The sequence below is a fragment of the Lissotriton vulgaris genome, chromosome 11 (genome assembly GCF_964263255.1).
Source record: "Lissotriton vulgaris chromosome 11, aLisVul1.2, whole genome shotgun sequence".
Taxonomy (NCBI): Eukaryota; Metazoa; Chordata; class Amphibia; order Caudata; family Salamandridae; genus Lissotriton; species Lissotriton vulgaris.
Genome location: NC_141699.1, coordinates 353,341,262 through 353,364,412, shown reverse-complemented (window position 1 = coordinate 353,364,412; position 23,151 = coordinate 353,341,262). Strand labels below are relative to the sequence as shown.

The 23,151-nt window shown below is 45.0% G+C and overlaps 1 protein-coding gene across 1 annotated transcript in view; it reads right to left on the bottom strand.

Moving 5' to 3' along the window:
* Positions 1–23,151, bottom strand: part of PROM2 (prominin 2) — a 379,221-nt gene that overhangs the window by 178,805 nt on the left and 177,265 nt on the right. The window contains exons 6-7 of the mRNA XM_086943323.1: positions 22,458–22,547; positions 20,559–20,758 (exon numbers count right to left, since the gene is read on the bottom strand). Of these exons, the coding sequence (XP_086799449.1) occupies positions 20,559–20,758; positions 22,458–22,547 (290 nt within the window). The remainder of the gene's footprint in view (positions 1–20,558; positions 20,759–22,457; positions 22,548–23,151) is intronic.

Genomic DNA, 23,151 nt, shown 5'->3' with positions numbered 1-23,151 from the left:
ATGTGCTTTTATGATTTAAACAAAAATCGAATAAAGCTATCTTTGACTTTGACTTTGACGACAGGGTAGGGTGCCACTGTCCATGTGTATTGTAGACCCCTTTTTCAGCAGCAATGAACTGCGCGGACCGCTGCTTAAACAATTGTCACCTTCATCTAAATGTAATAGAATTTGTGATAGTGACAGCAAGATTGACACTGTTCTAGCAGCACTTAAGAGGTAAATATGATAGATCTAGTGACATATTGGGCACACAATAACCTCCACAAATAAAGATTGTGGCATAAAAGATGCCATCACTACAGATAGTTTATCCAAGAGCCCTTCTTGGTCTGAGTTTGTCCCATCCTGGCATTGAGTATACAGCTCAGGATTATATATTAATCTTTCATTTCTTGTACTTATGCTTTCTTTTGAAAGGGTACTCTGGACTTAATCCAGATAAAAACACACCTCATGAGCAGGCACCCCCGTGACTAGAGGTCGGGCACCCTTAGTCGCGCTGCGGGCCGGAGCCCCGCCTTGCACAGGAAGTGCAGTTGTTGGGGCATAGGCAGTCAGTGATGTCATCTGGAGGTGCAGGAAGGACTTGAGTCCCATGTAAGGTGGCGCACCAGGGTCTTCAGACTCGTTGTCGCTTCGGATCCTGCGTGGAAGCAGAGCCTGAACAGTGACGCCATGTCAAGGACTCGGGAAACAGTGCTAGAATTGGAGTCAGATGGGACATTTAATGGTGGGGATATACATTTCAGGTGGGAGGATGGGGCCACTTTGCATATCCTGTGTGGGGGGGTTTTGCATGATGGGTGGCCTTTGTAATCTCGACCTAGAGGCTGGTGAGTCCCCTGGCGAGGTGCATGCTGAGCATGTCCTGGGGATTTTTGGTGTGAAATTTTGTTAAGGTAAGCCCAGGAGCGGTTGAGTCTCCCAGGCGGTCAGGTGCATGTTTGATGTGCTGCATGTGGGGAGGGGATTTGCTTGGTGCATTTTACATGAAGTATGCACCTGGGAGTAGGTGAGGCTCTCGGGGGAGTTCAGCACATAAACGCGTATTACAGCATTGGGGCAGTATAAAGGGCAAGCGGGTGCCGTGGCGTATAATGACAGCAAAACACACAAGATGATGGACGGAATGTTGCACAATGGCAAAACATTCACCCCCAGTCACAGATCTGGGTTTAATCCATTGTTATTTTGCTCACTAAGCCATCCCAGTTCAGACATGGCCATATGCAAATCAGCCTTGACCCTGTGCCTCATGGTAACAGTCCAGCCCGAACTGCCAAGCCATGTCTTCCCTGGACCGTAATCAAGCATCCTCGGACCGTTTTCTGGCTATCAGTCATCTTCAGCCAGGATAGCTTGACTCCAGTGGCGTAGTGAGCATGGGACCCACGTCTGGGAATACCCTTCCCACATAGGGTGAACAGCAAAACCCACAAGATGATGGACGGAATGTTGCACAATGGCAAAACATTCACCCCCAGTCACAAATCTGGGTTTAATCCATGGCCATATGCATGGCCATATGCAAATCAGCCTTGACCCTTTGCCTCATGGGAACAGTCCAGCCCGAACTGCCAAGCCATGTTTTCCCCGGACCGGAAACAAGCATCCTAGGACCGGTTTCTAGCTATCAGCCGTCTTCAGCCAGGATAGCTTGACTCCAGTGGCGCAGTGAGCACGGGACCCACGTCTGGGCATACCCTTCCCACATAGGGTGAACAGCAAAACACACAAGATGATGCATAATGGAGGTGGAGAAGTGTGGCTCAATGGTTAGAGTGGCAGACCCTGATGCAGAGGTCTGACCCGGGACCAGGGTTCAATTCCCGCCTCGGTGGGTCTTGGGCTCAATTTCCTCGGACCTGGTAATTCTTGCCTCGGTGCCTAATTTAATCATGGGTCCCACGCTGCAACTCTGGGCAATAGCTTGCTTAATCTCCACAACGGCTCCAACAGTGCTAGGATGCCTGGCTTTCACCCTGGGAGTGCCCAGGAGTGGGCAATTCACAGGGAGAGGTCAGGAAGGGTTCCTCAGCGGTATGCTTACAGCGCCTTGATGCCACGTCTGGGGTTATAGGTGCGCTATACAAGCAACACTACATTAACATATACATAATGAGACGGAAGAAAGCCCGGGACGGGTAAGTCCCTAGGGCGGCTGCGAGTGGTGGTCTTGGCGTGCCGCGAGGCTGGGGGATGAGGTAGGCCAACAGGCGGATTGTAGAACCAGGAGCTGTAGCTCAGAGGCAATATCTTCGGCATTCAGTGTCACGCGCCCCTCTAATGCAAGGGTTCAAGTCCCAGCAGTGGTGGTGAGGTCATCTTTTGAGTGGTGTTCCCGATCTGGCACCCTGATGCATGGTGTCTTGCGGCGTTCGCGCCCTGTCCTCAGTGGCTTGGGAAGCTTAACTTTTAAGGCTCTCAATTGGGACATGCGAAAGTGTGAGCCAACTGACATGTTGTGCTCTACATAATGATGCGGCATGCAAGATGCCATGTGGCTTTCCGATGCTTCTTGCCTTGGTTTGGAGGCCCCACACACCGAGTTTGGATCTGCAAGTAGTCTCGAACTATCGCCCGATTTCGCTTCTCCCAGTGATTACAAAATTGCTGAAAAGTATGTTAATTCTATTCTCTCCACTTTTTGGGAGAAGAATGATTGCTTTCATCCCTCACAAACCAGTTTCAGACCCCAACAGGGAACGGAGACCGCCCTGTCTATAGTAGTTGAGGAAGCCAGAAAAATTCTAGATGTCGTGGCTCTGCAGCAATTGTCCTCCTTGACCTGAGTGCGGCCTTCGACATGCTTATTCATCAACTACTGATTGCGAGACTCAGAGAGGTAGGAATGACTTGAATGGCACTAAAGTGGCTAGAGTCCTTTTTGGACGACTGATCATTTCAAGTTTATGAGTATAACTCTATCTCTAAAAGTATGCCTCTGAGATGCGGGTTCCCTCAGGGTTCTTCCCTGAGCCCCATGCTCTTTAATATTTATATGAGCCCCTTGGCCGAGGTTGTCAAGCCCTTTGGCATACAGATTGTTACCTATGTCGATGACACTCAATTGATTGTCTCCCTCAACCAATCTGAGAATGCAGAAACCAATCAGGCTGGCTGTCTTGAAAAGGTGTCTGCATGGATGGAAGGCTCATATTTAAAACTTAATGGGGCTAAAACTGAGCTGATGTTCTTGGGTAAACCCTCCCCCCTGAACTGTAGCTCTCTCTGGCATAGGTGCTTGGGCATCTCCTCCCAAAGATCAAATCAAAAGCCTTGGTGTTTGGCTGGACCATGATTTAAATCTAAAGGAGCAAGCACGGAAGGTAGCAGGGACCTGTTATGGAATACTGAAGATGATTAGGAAAATCCTCCCCCTGCTGTCTTTCAATGCCAGGAGGCTGCTGGTTCAAGCTCTAATTCTTTCACGACTTGACTACATTAACACTCTCCATTTAGGCTCCCTGTGCTCAACGATTAAAAAATTACAGACTGTGCAAAATTGTGCTCCACATGCAGATCTCTAATAAGAAATCTGCAAGATTGTCAATCGCCTCTCTCCATTGTCTTCCGGTTGCAGAAAGAGTTCAGTTTGCAGCTCTATGTGTCGTCCATAAGTCTTTATCTGTCAAGGATCCTCCAATTCTCCGGTCTATCATCTCTCACTACTGTCCTAATAGGTCCATGCGTTCTGGGAATAAACACCTGGCAGCAGTTCCCAGGATAAACAGGTCTCAGAGCGGGGGACGTCTGTTTTCATGCAACGCATCGAAACGTTGGAACCAGCTACCAAATTATACCACCTTGAGAATGATTACTTGTCCTTTTAAAGACTGCTTAAATCCTTTCTGTTTCCTTGATGTTTAGTGGTAGTTCTATGATGGCTCTGTTCCTAGCACTGGGAGGCCTTCTGGTAGCCATGCGCTTTATAAATGCAAATTCATTCATTCATTGGGCCATGCGGTAGCCTCCGATTAGGTACAAAGCCTGCTGATTTGCCCTCAGCCCTTTAGCAGCATGCTGGCTACACATGGGCAAACACCAGACTTCTGCGTTGTGTCCCCATAGGCCGTTGGGGGCCAGAGGATGGTCAGAGGTGCTGGGCTAGCCAGCACACGTAGGGCAGTGGCATCTGTTCCGGCAACCAAGGACGGGGGTGGGCGGGAGTGGTTACCACCGGGGTAAGGGCGTAATTCCACAGGTGCCGACCAGAGAGCAGAGTAGACAGGTTAAAGCCGCGGGGTTGGCCTAACCTAATGCGACTCCTCTCAAACTTAGGAGTAAGTCCAGAGAATTCTTATGCTTTATAAGTGATGCGATAACAGTGTGCTGCTCAGCGTGGGTGAGTCTCTGGGTGGTGCTTTCTCATAAAAGGTCCTTGAGTTAGGGTGAGTAAGGCCATAGACTCCTGCTCGGTAGTATATGTTCAATTCCTGGTCATGAAATGGTTCTGCACTCTGTTAATAATGTGGCGTGTTCTCCTTGGGATGGGGGCAGGTCCAACCAGGCTTGACAAGGTATATATTGCTTCTGCTGGTCATATGATGAAAAATTAGCACGGCAAAGGGTTCTGTCTCCACCGCTCTCAACACAGCAACTTTGTATGTAATGATTGCAGACAAGACAGAGATAGGTTGCTAGTACCACTGTAGTGTGGTTAACATGTGGTTTCCTCCATTTCTGTTAGCATCTAAGGGGCCAGGTACCTATCCTTCGCTATCCTCAGTAGTAGGTAGTGGTGACATGGTGCCAAAGCGGGCAGGCTCATCCACGGGAACCTGGTGACACAGGAGGTATCCCGTGCCCTCAGCTAACTTCCAAAAACTGCGAAGCGTAACAGCACGGACTGGGCATTTCAGAACTTGGCAGGTGGTCTGGAGAAAGAGCAGCAGCCAGATAGGCCTGCCCCCAAACTGCAGCAAAAGGTCCCAGTGCGCTATAGGGATGGGCAACCTCAGACGCTGGAAAATCCCACTGTGCAAGCACCACCAGTATCCAAGGGTGTGGGTGAGTGAACCACACAAGACCCTACGTCCTGCAGCACGGACCAGGCAACTGGAAGTCCAGTATTCATCACAATTTTTGGCGCTGTTGAAAAGAGCATAGTGGTGATCGCCCCTACAGAAGCAAGTGGGGGTTCACCACAGGTAGGGGTGACCCCATCAGTGACACAACTGGTAGGGGGTACTTATTCCCCACAGGGCCCCTCAGCATGGGGGAAGGCACCAATGGCCTCACCGCTAGTCCCAGCCTCGCAGTTTGGATGGATGGGTCCAATGGAATCACAATCAACGGGCCATGCGGCAGCAGCAAGGGTCCAAGGGGGTGGCAGCGCAAGTATGGGCGCAGACGGGGTTTCCCCAGGGACCACAGGGGCAGGTACAATACAGTTTCCACCCATGGTGAGCCCGATGATTTCTGGGTCCACTTGACCCACCCTTCAGCAATTGCATAGCTGATTTATAAAGATGAATGTATCAATATTTATGACTTAACCCCTCCCCTGCGTGGCTAATTCCCCTGCTGTGTTGGGGAGGGGGGGCTCACGCAGCTTGGCTCGTCATGCAGCATGGTGGCACTGTGCCCATGACGAGCTGAGCTCGTCATGACCAAGCCCATTCCAATGGAGTGCCCAGCAAAGCAGGGGAATTATCCCCACGTGGGCGCGGCGCAATGAGCACAGCGCGACCGTGCCTCATGATGAGCTGAGCTCGTCATGAGCACGCAAGGGGTTAATTAATGCAGGGCTTGTCACAGGCAAGGCCAGGTTGGGGAAGGAGAATGAGCAGAAGCCTAAGAAAGTGTGGCTGGAATGGTCCCTCAAAACCTGGGTGACAGGGCTCTCAATTATTTGATTATATGTCCCTGATACATGGGGTCGCCTCAGAGTTTGAAGGTTCTGCCTGGCTCTAATATGGTGTTAAGTTTATACAGAAGAAAGATGATTGCTTGGGACCAGAGGGAAATTAATATTTGGCATGCCGAGTGCAACAAGCCTGTCATCAGCATAATCTGTGCAGTCCTTTTGGTTTGACAAAAGCTCTGGGGACAAAAAACAGGTTGCCTGCAGTACAAGACGAAATGCACCAAGGATTCAACATGTAGGTTTAAGCACCTCTGCTCCTTTTGCTGGATTCAAGGACATCCGGAGATTAAGTGTTAAGAAGCATGGGATACAGAGATAGCAATCCGCCCTAAAAGGGAGGCAGCCCAACTAACATTAACAAACTCCCATCACCCATTCACTTCCACGTACAGCAGGTATAATAATGGTCAGAATGTTGTGGAGTTGTGGAGGCTTGGTGCCCCATTGCCAAAGACATAATCACTGCATCCCTGGCACCCAAGACCAAACGTATGTATGAGAAGGCTTGGCAGGCCTACAATTCATCCTTTAGTTCTGGTAACTCAACAGAGAGGTTTACTCCAGAGGAGGTGCTGTTTTTTTATGGCTAAACAATGGGACGTGTAAATCACTGTCACTAATTTGGGGGCAGTTGTCTGCAATCATCAGCTTTGCAGGATTGAAAGAAGTTAAGTATTCTACTAAGGACTTTAGGGTGCGGAAGGCCATTAGGGGATGGGAGCACGTGGCCCGGCTGTGGAAGATGGTAGGAGGCTTATTGATGTGGCTAGGCTAGCACGAATAGCGGGGATGCGGCATCAGATTTGCCTGTCACAGTAGGAAATAAAAATGTTCAGTTTTGCATACTCTCATGCGTTCTTCAGCGCCTTTCGCATTTCAGAGTTGGTAGCTTCCTTAAAAACAGGGGGAGTGTTTTTGGGTTCTCAGATGTGCTCTTGGAGGGAGGTACTCTCCACATGAGGGTCAGGAGGTCAAACACAGACCCCCTTGGGAAGGGTACATGGGTGAACCTCCACACTGTCCCGGGCAACTATTATTGCCCGGTACCTTTGATATGGGATTTCCTGCTATGGCGACCAAGGGGTGGATCCTCAAGGCTGTTAGTGCACTATGACGGGACACAAATTACTTAATTCCAGTTTACTTGGGTGTGTAGGTGCTCATTGCTCTTCCTGGGCAAGTAGTCAGACATTTTTAGCTCTAATTTGTTCTGCATTGGAGGAGCCACCACAGCAGCCGTGATGGGGCTACAGGTGGAGGCCGTTAAAAGGGTGGGTCAATGGCGTGCAGCATGTTTTGAGCGTTACGTGCAACCACATCTGGTCTAGTTGTGGGAATCGGAAGGAAGGGTCTGCTAGCTATGTATATAACACCAGCAATTCTCTCTCTTTTCAGTTGATTAGGCGGGCCAGTTCTTGGTGCAGGCATTCCTTTATTTGCAGAGCAGCTCAGCAGTTTCACAGTTCCAGCCTTGAAAAGGCCCAGTTGGATGCAGGATTTATGCACCACTGGATGGGTATTAGGGGGCTTAGATTGCAGGACCTCTATGGGCATCTTAGGCAGGCCTTGGAGGGGGGTGGATTGCCCTTACCAGTCATTTTTGGTCATGCAGGCAGGGGGGAATGATATGATTCCATTAGGTAGACGGGGAGTGAGAGAAGGCTTGTCCTCCACTATGTCTAGGATAAGAAATCATTTACCTGCAACTTCAATACTGTGGTGGGACGTCATTCCTTAGCCAGTCTAGTATAGGGCTGGGCCGGTTAGAGCCATGAATGAGTCAGTGAAAAAACTGAATCATTCAGTCCAAAGGATCTTGGCAGGTTCCACCACGGGCACATTTTGGCACAATTTGCTCCAGTTAAGTAGGGTGGAGCTGTTTCACCGTGAGAGTGTTCACTTGTCTGTCAAGGGCCAAGAGCTTTTTATCCAGACTGTACTTGGGGCAATCACAGAGCTCAGTCAGTGTCGTTGGGGGGAGGATGAGTGCGCCAGTAAGCTTCTCACCCTGTGGCGGGTCTCTGGCAGATAATAATAAATGGGAATACACAAGAATGGAGATTCTGAGACTGGACTGACCCCATGAGGGGGGTATGATTTGTGTACACCGGGCACGAGGGGGAGATGGACTGACCTGCAGTGGTCCTGACCTCTCCTGCCCTAACCCATGATGCCTGGACTGATTGGAACTTTGGGGAGACCAGTGCGCTATGCGGTGCCCTGGATTTCAAGTGATGGAGTGATCTTCCTGGCAAGGCTTCATGGAGGGTGCAGCAGGGTTTTGCTTGTGTGTCCTGGATGGAACCGGGAGAGGGCTGTCCCACGTTGGGGCCTTCTGGCACACTGCGTGCAGTGGATGTCACAACAAGATGGGCTTGATGTACCTAGAATGGGAAGGTGATATTTTAATGATGTACCCATCTTCCTTACTGCCTTTTGATGTCTATGAATGTTTGTTTTGCAAACAAATGCACAAATATTAGGAATACTTCTCTTTCTCGTCTTGGCTCATGGATAACCTTGTGTGATGTACATAAAAGGCTACGCCTTGGACAACTGTAACATGAATCTAATAATTTTCTTGAGCATTGCAGCAAAGCGAGGGGGGGTCCCTGGAAGACAAAAGTGGCACATTGTGCACATACTATGAGCAGGTGACCCTCACACCTATAGGTAGTTCGCCCTTAGTCACGTCAGGGGCCTGAGCCCCACCTTGCACAGGAAGTGCAGGTGTTGTGAGGTGGGAAGTCAGTAACGTCATCTGGCAGCACACCAGGGTCTTCGGCCTCTTTGTCCCTTCGGATCCTGCCTGGAAGCAGATCCTGAACAGTAATGTCTCGTCAACGACCCACCCACACACCCTGAGAGACTGAAGGGTCCCTGGCAGATAATAATAAATGGGGATACACAATAATGGACTCTCTGGGACTGGACTGACCCCATGAGGGGGCATGATTTGTGTGTACTTCTAGCAGGTGGGGTGGACTGACCTGCTAGTGGTCCTGGGCTCTCCTGCCCTAACCTGCGATATCTGGACTGACTAGAACTTTGAGGAGGCTGCCTGTGTTCAGGTACCCCGGTGGGCCAGTGCGCTATGCAGTGCCCTGGAGTTCAAGTGGTGCAATGATCTTCCTGGCAAGGCCTCATTGAAGGGTGCAGCAGGGTTTTGCAAAGGTGTCCTGGATGAAACCGGGAGAGGGCTGTTGCGCATATAGGCCTGGGTGTGCCTAGACTAGGAAGGTGATATTTTTATGATTTGCTCATCTTCGTTACTGCCTTCTGATGTCTATGAATGTTTGTTTTGTAAACGAATGCAAGAATACCAAGAATCCTTCTCTTTCTTGTCTTGGCTTATGAATAACCTTGTGTGATGTAAATAAAAGTCTACGCCTTGGACAACCAAAACATGAATTTAATATTTTCCTTGAGCACAGCGATGGGAGAGAGGGGGTGTCCACGGGAGGTGGGAGTGGCACTTTGTGCACGTACTATGAAAGCTGAATATGCTGTGGAATAGAGCTGCCCTAGCCACTGGTTTTGTAGGGCTGCTTCCTCAACCCTAGAGCAATGTTTATTGTAGCAGTGTGGTTTGCTCCCCCTTCTGCTCAACTATGCTTAAACATTATACCTCTTAGGTATATTGCTTAGGCCCCAGACATTCCATTTCAGAAACCTTTAATCTGTAGGTACCTCCTGCATATCAAGATTGTCGCATCAAGAACATGCGCAGCAACTACACTGTTCCATCCATAGTATCTAAGTTATCCGCTCCAGTTCCTACTGATGCTTGAGGCAGCCTCCACTGGATAAACAGAAAAAACAATCTCAACACCGTTTTTCCAGGACAGTGAGTCAATTGTCTCCCATCCAAATCAAACTCTATTTATCCGTTTCTATACCTGCATACTTCTCCAGGCCTGTGACATCATTTGAAGAGTTGCACCCTGTCTGGGCAGCCATCGCCCAACTGAGTTTATACTCACGATGGGCCACCCCATCTTGTCTCCTGGCCACCTCTCTACTGGGTTTGCCAAGATCGAAGTCTGGGATGTTCCTCTCCTCCAGCACTTGTCAGTATTTGAGAATCTATCTATCTCCACACCTCCTGTGGGCGTGTGAGGAATTTTACTTCTTTAGCCAATTCTACTCTAAGTTTTACTGGGAACATCATGTACTCCCATTGGACATAACTGTTTTTTGGCTGCAACAAAGGACTACGCCCTCTGCTGCTGAACTGCAGCTAGGGAAGTCCGGGAACAGAATCATTCTGCAGTTTTTTGCCATATGTTCTCCCTTGTCTTGTGCTTATTGTAGGGTATAATCCCTGTCATGGTATAGAGGAGCTTAGCAACCAATGGTTGCTCTGTGGTCCTGAGGGGGGTGGTATCGTTGGGACTCTAGGAACACATTTGAATGCAAAGAATTGGGACAGGCCCTCAAGATAGGATCAACCATGTGCCTTAGTCAGTCCTCCAAGACTATAACCACATATTTCCATTCAATGCACTCAGGAAGGGTCACCACTCTGAGTGTATTCCTTCAGGCCCTCCACTTCCCAAGTTTAGCCCTGTATTCAACAATGCAGATCCTTTCAATGGGGTCTTTCCATTGCCCCTACAAAGATCCCATGGTCACCATCTCATGCTCAATTTTTGTAATTCTTTCCACCATGTTACATTGGTCATTATGCAGTAGACCAATATCTAATAAGTCCATTTTATGTTCACGGGAATCTCTTAAGTCTTTTATAGCAGCTAGGATAGAGTCAAGATTATTTCCTTGGACCATGTTGTTACCATTTGCATTAGGCAGTCATTTCTCAGTGTCTTCTGCTGGAAAGTAGTTTATTGATTGTTGCTCCAGATCTGTGGTTTTCTTTTTCATATGCTGTCGTACTTTCTTAAAGAATCTATTTAACTACAGCAAAATAGATTAAAAAGGGACCATGTACGGTCAAACAGCATTATTTACCATCATAGGCAATACCTAGCCCTTATCAACAAAGCAAGTAAGCAAGGGCACTCACAGCTCCCGGTTGATAACATTTTAGGTATGATTACAGGGTTTCAGTCCACCGCAGTGCAATGAGCAGTATGCATGGGCACCTCCATCAGTGACTATGGTTGTGATTGAAGAGTTTGTGTGCAAGATTGTGTTCAGAAAATAAGTATAGGGGCTAGGCAGGGAGTGCTCTGCAGGTACCAATTCACTTCTGTCAGCAGAAAAGGCAGTACCATCATCAAGTAGACCTATGTATTGGTACCCTTTGAAAAGCTATATGCGTCAGGTGCGCTATTACTCCACAGAAGTAGCCTGCCCCTGGGTTGTTTAGACCTCCAAAGGTAGATTAGAAGGGAGGGCACACAAGATCTTCAACGGCCACGCACAGGATAACTTCCCTGCCCAATTGAGTCTGCCATCACCAACCACTGATCCTACCGCCAAGTCTGTCCCAGGATCCATGTGGAGGAAATCAACACATCCACACAGTGTTCAAGTGCTTACGTTCAGTTGGTTGTCTCACTCCGTGACCTCAGCTGGGGCCTTTAGCTCATGCCTCCTCCACAGAGGAGGGAGCCGCCTAGTCTCCTGCTGGTTCTCAACTGGCTCCAGTCATACCTCTGTCTTGTCCCATCGCAGGGCTAGGTTATCGCCGTGCTCTCCCGCATGCCACTCACTAGAATATGGCAGCCCCCATCTAAGTCAGCCCTCTCGGCCGCTATGATAAAACCAGGAAAGTATTGTTTTCGCAGCTGTGGCAAGAACCCCATCTCATCAGTGACATCAGGGTAGTTTTATTTACATATGTGTCAAGAGAAAGCCGAGCTGAGGTCATGAAACCAGACTGTGACCACAATTGGCCAAATTCATTTTCCATTCTGAAACAATTCTGGCTATCAGTATAGATTGTCATATTCAATGTACTGACTATGCAACAAGCTCTAGTTAAGACAACCATGTCAGCCACTTGCGCAGAAGTTATTTTGCACACAATATATGTCAATGTGCAAACTGTATATGCTCCTTGAAGAATTCTCTCGTCGTCTTTCAAACATGGGCCATCCACAAACCAAACCAAATCCACTCAATCAAGGGGTACATCTTGAATGTCAGGTCCTGGCCTAGTACACAATTCTGTTCAGACAGGTATGATCCTGCTCCTATGCATTTCATTGTTATCATTTTTGAAGTCGTAAAAGAGTTGCAGGATGTAATATACCACATCTTAGTTGACCTGTCATCCGTTAGATGTTGAGTTCTAGTTTGGGAAGAAAGACTCTCCATTGAATGAGGCACTAGCACAATCAATGTGCGACTCATGACCAGGGCCAATGGAATTATGAGGCAAGGGATAGCCAAATTATGCTGCAGGGTTGAGTAAGTTATGCGGCAAGAAAAGGCAAATTATTTGGTGGAGTAAAGTACATTTTATGATAGCATTACGTCATTATTTTTTCATTTTTTCATTTGTTAACATTGTCTGAGCATTAGTCGCTCCTAATTTGTTCCAGTTTAACGCCAGAAAGGGGACCAGTTAAGTTTGGAAAGGGCCTTCCACTGCACAGAAACACATGTCGCTGTACTTTTAGTAACTTTTGAACTGTTTGAGCTGGAAACAATTTTCTTTGTTATAATCTGCAGATTATGCAGCAGTTGGTGGATAATCTGGCAAATGTGGCAAAGCTATACGTGTGCGCAAAATACAGCGGCTGCACAATCACAAAATCACAATTCCAGTTGCCCTGCCCATCACAAATGAATCACTCTGAGCAATAGCAACAGCTGTAGCAGCTACAGATCTAAAACCCCCAGGTAAAGCAATGGCAACTGGATCTACAGTTCCAGAAAACTATGCAGCAGGTCTTTTTTTAGACCCCTGTTGTTGTGTAATAACAGACCGTGCGCACCCTTTGTTTTCATAACAAATTAAACACAACTTTTTTTCATAATCTGGCATTCCTAGAGCGGGTGCCAAACACAAGGTGTGTCTTAGCTCCAGGAAGGCTTGTATATTTGTTCATCATCCAAGGCACCAGATCAGTTACATCCCTATGAGCCAGTCTCTGTAATGATTATGCAAATAAATACAACAGTAGCCACCCTTCCTAGAAACCCCCTCACTTGCTATGTAGTTGATGAATTAATTCTCAAAATTGCAGAAATGGAATTTTTTTTAATTGTACAATATCTTAATACATATGTTATGTGTATGTCTGTGTTGCTATATATCAACACTAATTTATATTTTTTAATATTTTAAATAATGTAATTTACTATATTTCCCATGGGGTCTTATTTTAAGTGCCTATCTCCATTATTCTCGATGGGAAGGTGTTGCAATACTAGTGGTTAGCCATGTTTAGTACCGGGCTCACTACAAAAGTGCAAGCTAACACAATAGTGTGGTTTGTGAATATAGAAAACTAGTGAAGTTACTCAAAACTGTAAACTTACTCAAACGTGAAGTCTGTGAATCAGGCCCTCAATCTACAATTTCTCTTTCAATGTCACTCTTTACCATATCTGTGACAAGCTCCAGCTCTCATGCACTGTTGTTAGCATTATTATGACATGAGAGGGCTTTGTGTGGAAAGGATTTTGCATCCGTCTTTGCAATATGCACAAGACCCACTGAGGAAAAGGAAATCTGACCACAGCTTAACATATACTTTTGACGATGATTCATCTGATGAACTGAATAAAACCCTGATGAAGTCACATTTTGCGGCCAAAACGCATTGGCTGGGCTGATGTTGGAGTATTACTAAATGATTCAACTAAAAGAAAACTTTCGATGGAAACTCAATTTCATGGCACCTACTTTATTGGATGTTTGAAGGACTGTATTTTTACATGGGATGAGGATCTCAAGAAAACGCTGCAATATCAACTTATTGAAAATTCTACAAAAATGTTTTTGGACTCCTTGAACACCCTTTTTGTACATGGTTTGTTTATTAGGCATAGTCTCCGAGCAATAAGGCCATATAGAGGATGAGGCCCTTAAACTATACTGACTATGTGCAATAACACCCGTGCGGCTGTTCTTCTGCCAATACTGCTCTTTCTAATGGTTTCGTATTATGAAAACCTCCCTCCGTTTCCGAAAAATTCCTCAACTGTTCAGAGCACCCTGAAACTGTGCACCACCTCCATGAAGTGCCCATCGATGTCCTCCTTGCTGAAAAAATTCAATCTGTACCATCATCAACTTTTCCTTCATCAATTTCTTTTTAGACTTACAATCAGGGCTGGCTACAGGGCGGTGTGACCGGTGCCACTGCACTGGGCACTGGGTTAGGGGGACACCATGTTTTCAAATATATTGTGGATATAAAAGCATCTGCTGCAGCTTCTTTGCCTCCAGCAATTTCGAGGCACCAATACAAATGTCAAGATAACTCTGGCGATTGATGGGTCTTCAGGAGAGAGATTGGAGTTTTGCCTGCTGGAAGTTTTGACTCATCATAAGGTAGTGCAGAGGGTTAATATGCCTACTGCAAATAATGTGCACTATGCAGATCACAGATGTCCATATAATGTAAATTGTTCAGTGGGTTACTGTTTCTTTGACAGAGAACATTTTGTTTCTTGGAGTTTATAAGTTAAAATCCTGTTATAGAACAGTGACTTATTGACTGTCATCAAAGAGCTGCATACAGACTGCACGGTATAGGTTAGAACATCATGTTTTCTTATGCAGTCTTTCATTATCCTAATGTCACAGGTTTATTTGTGTAGAAATCAATTCTTATTAGTAAAGACAACCCCCAACCATGGTGTTACATTTTAAGTTTGTGTTTCTCCAGACCAAGTATTAGGGCCTTATAATGAGTCTGGCAGCTAATGACCGCCAGCCTCATGGTGGCGTACTCCCGACCACCATATTACGATTAGGGTAGTCGGGCCACCCTGGGACCACTTTAACTGCCAGGGAACCACTGCTCCCTGGCAATTGCATGGCGGTACTGAGGATGCATATTGCGAGTTTCCTGACTGCAGCAATGTGGATGGACACAGGGGTGTACCACATGTGCCCCTCTGTGTGCATACACAACAGTACCTGCACGGCATGGACTGCAGCAGTCAATGCTATGCAGGTACTGCCTTTGATGTTCCCATTGCGGTGCCTATAGGCACCGACCTGGGTCTGCCAAAGAACTGCCTGTCAGACTGGAGAAAAAATCTGATCTGGCGGGTGGTTCCTCCATGTGTTCGGCAGTGTGGGAGCGGGCGGTCCCACTCCCTCACTGCCAAACTCATAATGAGGCCCTTAAACTATTCTGCCTTTGGCTAACATGTGACTCCTACACCTTGTAGTCCTCTATCTTACGTAACATTTCCTATACATGGATTAACACATGTGTGAATTATTGTCTCGGTGTAATGTGTGTGATGTAAAGTGCTCTGACACCCTAATCTGGCATGAGTGGTGCTATGAATCAAAATAAATGCATGTGAGAGAATGGGTATGGAGACTTGAGGAGCACTGGTAAAGGGTGAAAGTGAGGGAATCTGTAGCGGAGTAGGCCATTGGTGGTGCCAACAAAATTGTTGTACAGGGCGCCACAAGCTCTGAAGCCGGCCCTGCTTACAATAATCACTACACTATTTCACATTAAAAAAAAACTCATCATCGACTTTTCTTGCCGACACATCATACCCTTGAGCTGTGTACTCAGCAATTCTTATCGCAATCCGATCACAAAAGCTGACACAAAACCTGACGCACCCTCCTTAGCTGGGTCTTCCATTCCACTGTATTGTCTGTAAATCTGCATCACTCTCTAATAATATGTATGAACAAATTCTTAAGCATTTTTTGTAATACTCAAAATTTTGAACAATTGATAATCAAAAAACCTCAGCATATTTTTCCACAATCGCTAAAAAAGGTTATTAGCTCAAAGAACTCCTACATGGTTCTTAATCTGGTCACTTCGCCACCATCTCACAGGAAATCCATAAATCCCTTCGTACAATGATCAAAAACAGTGCATCCATGTCTGCCCAAAATACCTGTTACAAATTAACAATTCTGTCAATCTCTGCATATCATTTCTCATGTTCTTTAAGCTTTGGGAAGTTGTTCATAAAATCCAATATACCTTGTGTACCCCATGGACATGAACATAATCTGGACCAGTCACTCCTGATAGTTCTCTCATTCTGAAACCACCTTCAGCAGTATCACACTCAAAGTGACTCACACCTTTCCTTCCTGGATTCCTCAGCTGCTTTGAAAATCCTTCACTCTTATGCCTTTTTACATTCTACCAATCTCCGATTAATTCCTCAATCCTCCTTAAATTGGCTCCTAAATGTACAATTGCCTCTTTCAGCATTTTGTCTTCTGTCATCACTGTTATATAAGGCTTTCAAATCCTTCTTTTGTATAAACGCACAACCATTTAATTAGCCACTCTCGCCAGTTTCTCACATGCACAGCAAGCTTGCGTTCTTGCTTCCAAGCCATATAATTATCAGTTTTTGAATCAATAAATTATTGAAATTTGCTGAACATTTTGAGCTGCCTTTGTTGCACACTTCGATAGCTTCTAAGATCTCTATTCTCAATTCTGATTCTTCAACCTCATTATAAGTGGCAGTCACACCGTCAACAACTCATCCAACAACTCATCTTTTTCACCTTCATCACTCATTTTCTGCTTATTTTTAAGCTTCTTTAATTTACCCTTTTCCTAATCCTGAATTATTACAGGGAATGGCCCATGGCTTCTAACACTTCATCACCCTGTGTCTTTTTCTTCAAATACAACTTAGCATGCAGTCAATGAAGTACAGTATTACCAGTTTGACTCTTCAACACCTGCTGTTCTTTCTGATTGGACCTCATATCCCATTTGTTTAATACTTCAAGCTGTACAGGTGTTGGCAATGGATTCATATCAAGCAAGCAATGTCTCAAGTACACAAGGTTCTCCAATTAAAAAGTACTATTCTGTGGAAATTGTAGTTTTCTTTATCATTCTTAGTGGCCTTGTGCGACGCTTCAAGCCATAAGCAAGTATGTATATCAACATTTACAATCTTCTCATGGGCTGGACTTCCAACTACATCTCCCCTAGTGTCTTAGATTTTGACTTACCCAGATTTGCACCCATTACAAATTCACAATACACCAAATAATTAAACACAAAACTATAAATTTTCAAACACAATAATACATAAAACCAAATACAATAAAGCTGTGCCTTTGTACTAAGAAGCAGGGCGGAAAGCAAACTCACCACAAGGAGAATAGTACTTCAAGGCGCTATGTAATCACGCACTGAGCCATGCTTTGACCAGATACAACCTACCCTGGAACCAGAATAGTCTACCTCTTGCTGTGCTTACAATAAACCACCAATATACCTCACTAACTTAGTACTCATTCACATCTATACTATGAGGGAAATCATAAAATCAACTTAAACTTGAACCTGGTGTCACGCCTTTTATAAACTTCTACATACACTATTACCTACCTTGCGAGTTCTCCAAAATAAAAAATCTTAACATAAAATACTTCGTCTGAAGACAAACAAAGAACAATATTTTAGCACTCACCATCGTACCAACAACCAACAATATACTGTGAATGGACGAAAATTCCCAAAACAGAATTTCATTTCACTACACCTATGCAATGATCAAAGGCAGCCCCTTGCAAATCAGATCGTGCTAGACACACCACCAAGTCGTATTCAGCAACGCGCTCTTCTGGATAGGATCGCCAGATCACCAACACCGGGCCACTTCACCGAGAGACAGTCCGCCTGTCCATGCATCACCAGTCCACTGGATTCTCCAGCATGAGTGTCTCATTAATTAGTAATTAGCCTATAATTAATCTGACCACCAAAACCCCCACCAAAAACTGTTAATGCTCCAACCCAATTAACGTTAGGAGGGTCAGTTCTCAGGAAAGGGAGAATCCTGTACTCAAATACTCAACCAGGACCAGTTCTCGGTTTTGTAGATGTATTCAAATATAACGTTATCATTACAAAAAGCAAACCACAATACTTAGAATCAGAAGTCAATTCATTATTGATGCAAAATGCCACGTGCCTTGTGAAATGAATTAGCCACAGCACATTTGGCAATTAAATCAAATTGATAGTAATAAGCTGTGAATACAAAAGACAATGCGCATCTAGCCTTTCTAAAATAATAAGCAGAATGATCAAAACTGAATGACATAACATCAACAAAGCATTAATAATGTTTTAGACAATGAAAGCACACAGATTAACAGCATGACATTACGTAAAGACGTGGTACTAAAATGTTACTTGCATAGCAAGCCAATCATACTATTAGTTTTCAAACCAACCCAAACAACACCTACTTCCAAATGATTCTTTCTGACTGTTAATCAAATGATTAGCTGCGCGAGGGAAATTACGCAAGAGAAATGAAACTTAACACAATGAACTGTTCTACACAGCCATAAAAGCAGACATAGCAACTGGATTTAGTAGAATAACCTTGCAAATGTTAGAACACACATCTCTGTGGCCAAGGAAGCTAGAGAAAAGACACTCTGTACATACAGAGATAAACAGGGGCGGAAGTTGAATTTTGAGCATAGTCTGAAAAAAAATGAAAAACAATGCTTGTGTACAACATTTAAACAAGTACCTTCAGTAAGGTAGCCTGGTACGGCCTAGTTATGCTAACTGAACCAAATCTAAACTGAACATTAATATTCTAATAAAATGATCACCTTTCACAGTATTCTGTCTGGGATGAGAGATCTGTCCAAAATTGACAGGAGTCCTCTTCTCTTATTCTCAAAGAGCAATTTCTTTCAAATTTAACATGTTATGGGTACTTTGATGAACTTGAATTTGTAGAATTGTGGCACTCTCTGATTCGCAAAATTATTACGCAGTATTCAAATGGATATGGTGTAGGGTGCCTGTGGGTATAGCCCTCTGATCCAGGGCATAAACAGAACAATGCGAAAAGATTGCACCGTCTAGAATTAGAACGTGTCTGCATGCCACTGCAGGGTCACATAGATTTAGCCGGATCGTGTAGGAATGGATAATTCTCCTGACAAAGGGCATGGTCCCGAAATGCATTGGGATGGAGTTAATTCATGACTCATTGTGATCCTGTGGAGGCCCATTATGTTTTTTGACCGTGTAGTGTTTGCAGACAGCACTGACACTGGAGGGGCTGTCCTAAGATAAGTCTTTTTCATGATAGGACAGTTATTGTGGCTTGGTTGTGTGCCAGAATATCATTAACACCTTAGGAGCGTCGAACGTTCAGCGCCCAGTGCTGAACGTCCGAATAATGGGTGGGGCCGCATCGGCCAACGGACGTGCGCAGCACTACCAAGGTAGTGCACGCGACAACTGTTGGCCGACGGCAGCGCTTAAGGGGTTAACAAAAATATTCTACAACATCAATATTGTGTCCTTGTTTACAATTAATCACTCCCTTGGGTGTAGATTTCTAATATTATTATTACTACTAGTATTATTATTGTTATTATATTATATTATTAAATGAGGCAATATTTTTTTAACGATATTTAGGAATACAATGGTCTTGTCAGATGATGTTTAATATTCTGGTACCATACCCTTCTTTTTTATTGTCCAAAAATAAACCACCACTTTGGGTTTTTGCTTTTGGAAAACCATAAAAAGATCATTTAATCAAAGTAATGCGAAAAGATTTCGCCTTCTAGAATTAGAACAGCGTCCCCTCTAGGCACACCAAGGTCTGTAAAAAAAAAAATCTGAAAATTGTGCACGCTGTGGGAAGTATTTATTTAACTCTTCATATTGGTATCACCAATTTTTCATGTTTAATCATCACACTTTTTTTGGCGTAAATCACGATGATTCCTGAATTAACTCAATCCCAATGCATTTCAGGACCATGCCCTCTGTCAGGGGAATTTTTCCATTCCTACACGATCCAGCTAAATCTATGTGACCCCGCAGTGGCATGCAGACACGTTCTAATTCTAGACGGTGCAATCTTTTCGCATTGTTCTGTTCATGCCCTGGATCAGAGGGCTATACCCACTGGCACCCTACACCATATCCATTTGAATACTGCGTAATAATTTTGCGAATCAGAGAGTGCCACAATTCCACAAATTCAAGTTAATCAAAGTACCCATAACATGTTAAATTTGAAAGAAATTGCTCTTCCCATGTCCATGAGACACATTTGGAAAACAATCCTCAACACACGTTGGGGATTCTAAAATGGGAGGGTCAGCTACAGCAAGGCCTTTGGAAGCAGTGGTTCTCCCTTCCCAGCTCCTGTGCAGGCAACTCAGCCAACAATACATGAAAGGCATATTTTTTTCGTCGTGAAAGTTCTGGCCTGACCATGAGTTTACTATGCTAAGTATATGTGTCATAGTGCATTTAAATTCTAAATCCATTATCACCTCCTAAAGGAAGCCTTAACTGCAGGACTTGCTATAATTCATGAGTTAAGTGTACAAATGGTGTAACTTTGTTATCCAGTTAGAGTACAAGGGCACCTGAGGCCCTGGAATGCCAGTGGTTAATGGTAGTACCCATCAGGGACCCTTTCCCTAAACTACAGACTCCCCCGGGACCTATAAAAAGAACCCACATGTCCCTAAACATGTTCAGCCCTTTCTGGTCACTCTTTTCCGACTTGCACCCACATCTCCTACCTTGCTGAAGTTGGCCACCAGCTCCAGGCCAGCCACCTGCCTCAAGGTCTCCGCACAGGACACACAGTTGGGGTTGACAAGCAAAAGGTTGAGTTTCTGTCTTTGGTCACTGAGCGCAGTCTCCAGTTCTGCCTGTCTCTGCTGCACGTTCTGAGTCGTGTTCTGTAGGTCCTTCAAATATTGCACTGAATCCCGCAGGTCTAAAGCAAAAAAAGCAAGCACATCTGAAACCCTGTCCACATCACCCCTATGCTCCCTCTCTATGTCTTGGCTTTGCCTGGCTCTGACAAATATGAGACAGAAGGCAGATGAGCACTCTCTTGAATGAGACATCAGACTTTATTCAGCTCTAGTGCAACAGTCCAATAGGCTGTAGAGCCAGATGACACAACATTCACCGCTGCTGAATGTAACAGGAGTATATTGTGGCCTTCTAATATGTGGAAGACCTACTGTGGTTCTATATCTGCAGGGTTGCAGCCTTTAGTAAAGGCGAAGCACTGAGGCAACAGACCACTAAGGAGGTGATGGATTCTGGAAAAAGAATGGACTTTATGGACTCAGGAAATAGACTGCAGTGGAGGGCACAAGTTCAGTAAATAGATGCCAAGGTTGGTGAGACAGTTGCGCTTTATCTATCGGCCCTCAGTTCATGAAACCTGTAAGGTGGTAGTGCGCTTTATAAGTGTTTTAAATCAATAAAATATAAATAAAAAATGCAGAGGAGGTTATGAACTTCGGAAATAGACTCCACTGGATGGAGTCATGAAATTGACTCCACCAGATGTGATGGACTCTAAATGCAGCGAGAGCACGGTGAGGTTATGGACTTAGGAAATAAGAGTGCTTTGGAGGTGATGGACGTGAAGGTTCTGGACTCAAGAAACAGATGCTGGGATGTAATGGGCTCAGGAAGTGGACTTCATTGGAGATATTGGACTCAGAAAATAGAACCCAGTAGAGACAATTACTCAACAAAAAGACAATAGTGAATGGTATATACAGATTATGGAAACAGTAAATAGGCTGTATTGGTGATTACATATTCAGGAACTAGATTCTACAGGAATTATCCTGCAGTGGAGGTGATGCATTCAGGAAAAAGAGTACAGTGAAGATTAGGGACTCAGGAAATAAACTGCATTTGGGGTGATGGACTCAAGAAACTGACTCCAGTGAAGGTTCAGGACCCAAGAAACATATTTGAGAGGATTGTCTTTGGAAATAGACCCCACTGGGAGCTATCAACTCAGTAAATTCCCTTCTCCAAAGTTAATGGATTCAAAAAAAGCATGCGTTGTAACAACGTACATCCATGGCAGAGAAAAGGTGGCAATGTTCAGCACAAGGTGGCAGGCATAGGGACTTCCCTGCCCACACAGGTTAGGAAAAGCTTGGGGTCATGTATATCTCCAGAGAAAGATTAAGGTTGCAAGGCAAAATAACTAAAAACGTCCATTCTATCTACAAGAGCATCTTAGTTCACACGCTACCATTTGGATGTACGTTGTTACAACGCATGCTTTTAGCACGCATGCTGTAACAACGCGTTTTTTTTATAACGCATTCTTTTACAACGCATAATTCTATGGGGTGTTGGATAGTGAATATTTTAATTTACTATTCCAACACCAGTCCCCGTTGACACTAGGGAAGGTGTTGGATAGTAAATTAAAAGTATTCCCTATCCTTGAGCGCCCCCAGAGTCATGCGTTGTAATAGAATGCGATTTAAAAACTGTGTTGTAATAGCACTGCGTGCTAAAAGTTGCGTCGTAAACGACGTTCTCCCTCTGCCATGTCATAATATGATGACCTTGGTTATTCTTCCCTGCACTACTCTCTGCTCCTCTGTTTTATGATATGCTGAGCTGAGTCAACCTGTAAAGTGCTGTGTTACCTTGTGCTGTCTTCAGTGCACTCAGCAGCAGTGGTAAGACTGTGACGTTCACCTTTGAACTGAGTGAGTTGCCAATACTTTGTCCAGCAGCTGCAGATAAAGAAAGCAAAAGCATGTCTAATACATCTTACTCATTCTGATATGCATAATTCACATCCAAGTTGGGTGGCACACAATTAAACTTGTAGAACTGAACAGTAAATAAGATGGCTGGGGCACTGTACCTCAAGACATTTTTTTTAACACATAAATAGTGAGCAAAGGGTGGTCGTTATATTTGTACAGTGGATAACTTAGGAAATTGGAAGAAACTATTACTAGAGTTAGGAATGCCTGAAAAGAATAGGGGTGCCTTACAATGCCGGACTGACCATTTTGCCACTCTGTCATTTTCCTGGCAGTCTGATTTCAGGGCAGGATGCGGTGTCAAGCCCCAATCATGAACTCCCTTGGCCACAGTCTACTCAGAGCCTCAGGTAGGGTGGAGTTGGTTTCACAGTTTTGCAAGGGCTGATTTTGAGTTTCACTCTGGTGTACTGCATAATGATGGGGAAGTAATGGAAAGTGGGAGGCTATATAAGTTCTGCGGTGGGGATCTAGGTAGATAAATGGTCTCAATGGGTGGGTATGGTCATCCTCATTTGACATACCATATGTACAGGATTTGAGGACCCCGTTTCTATATTTATCATGT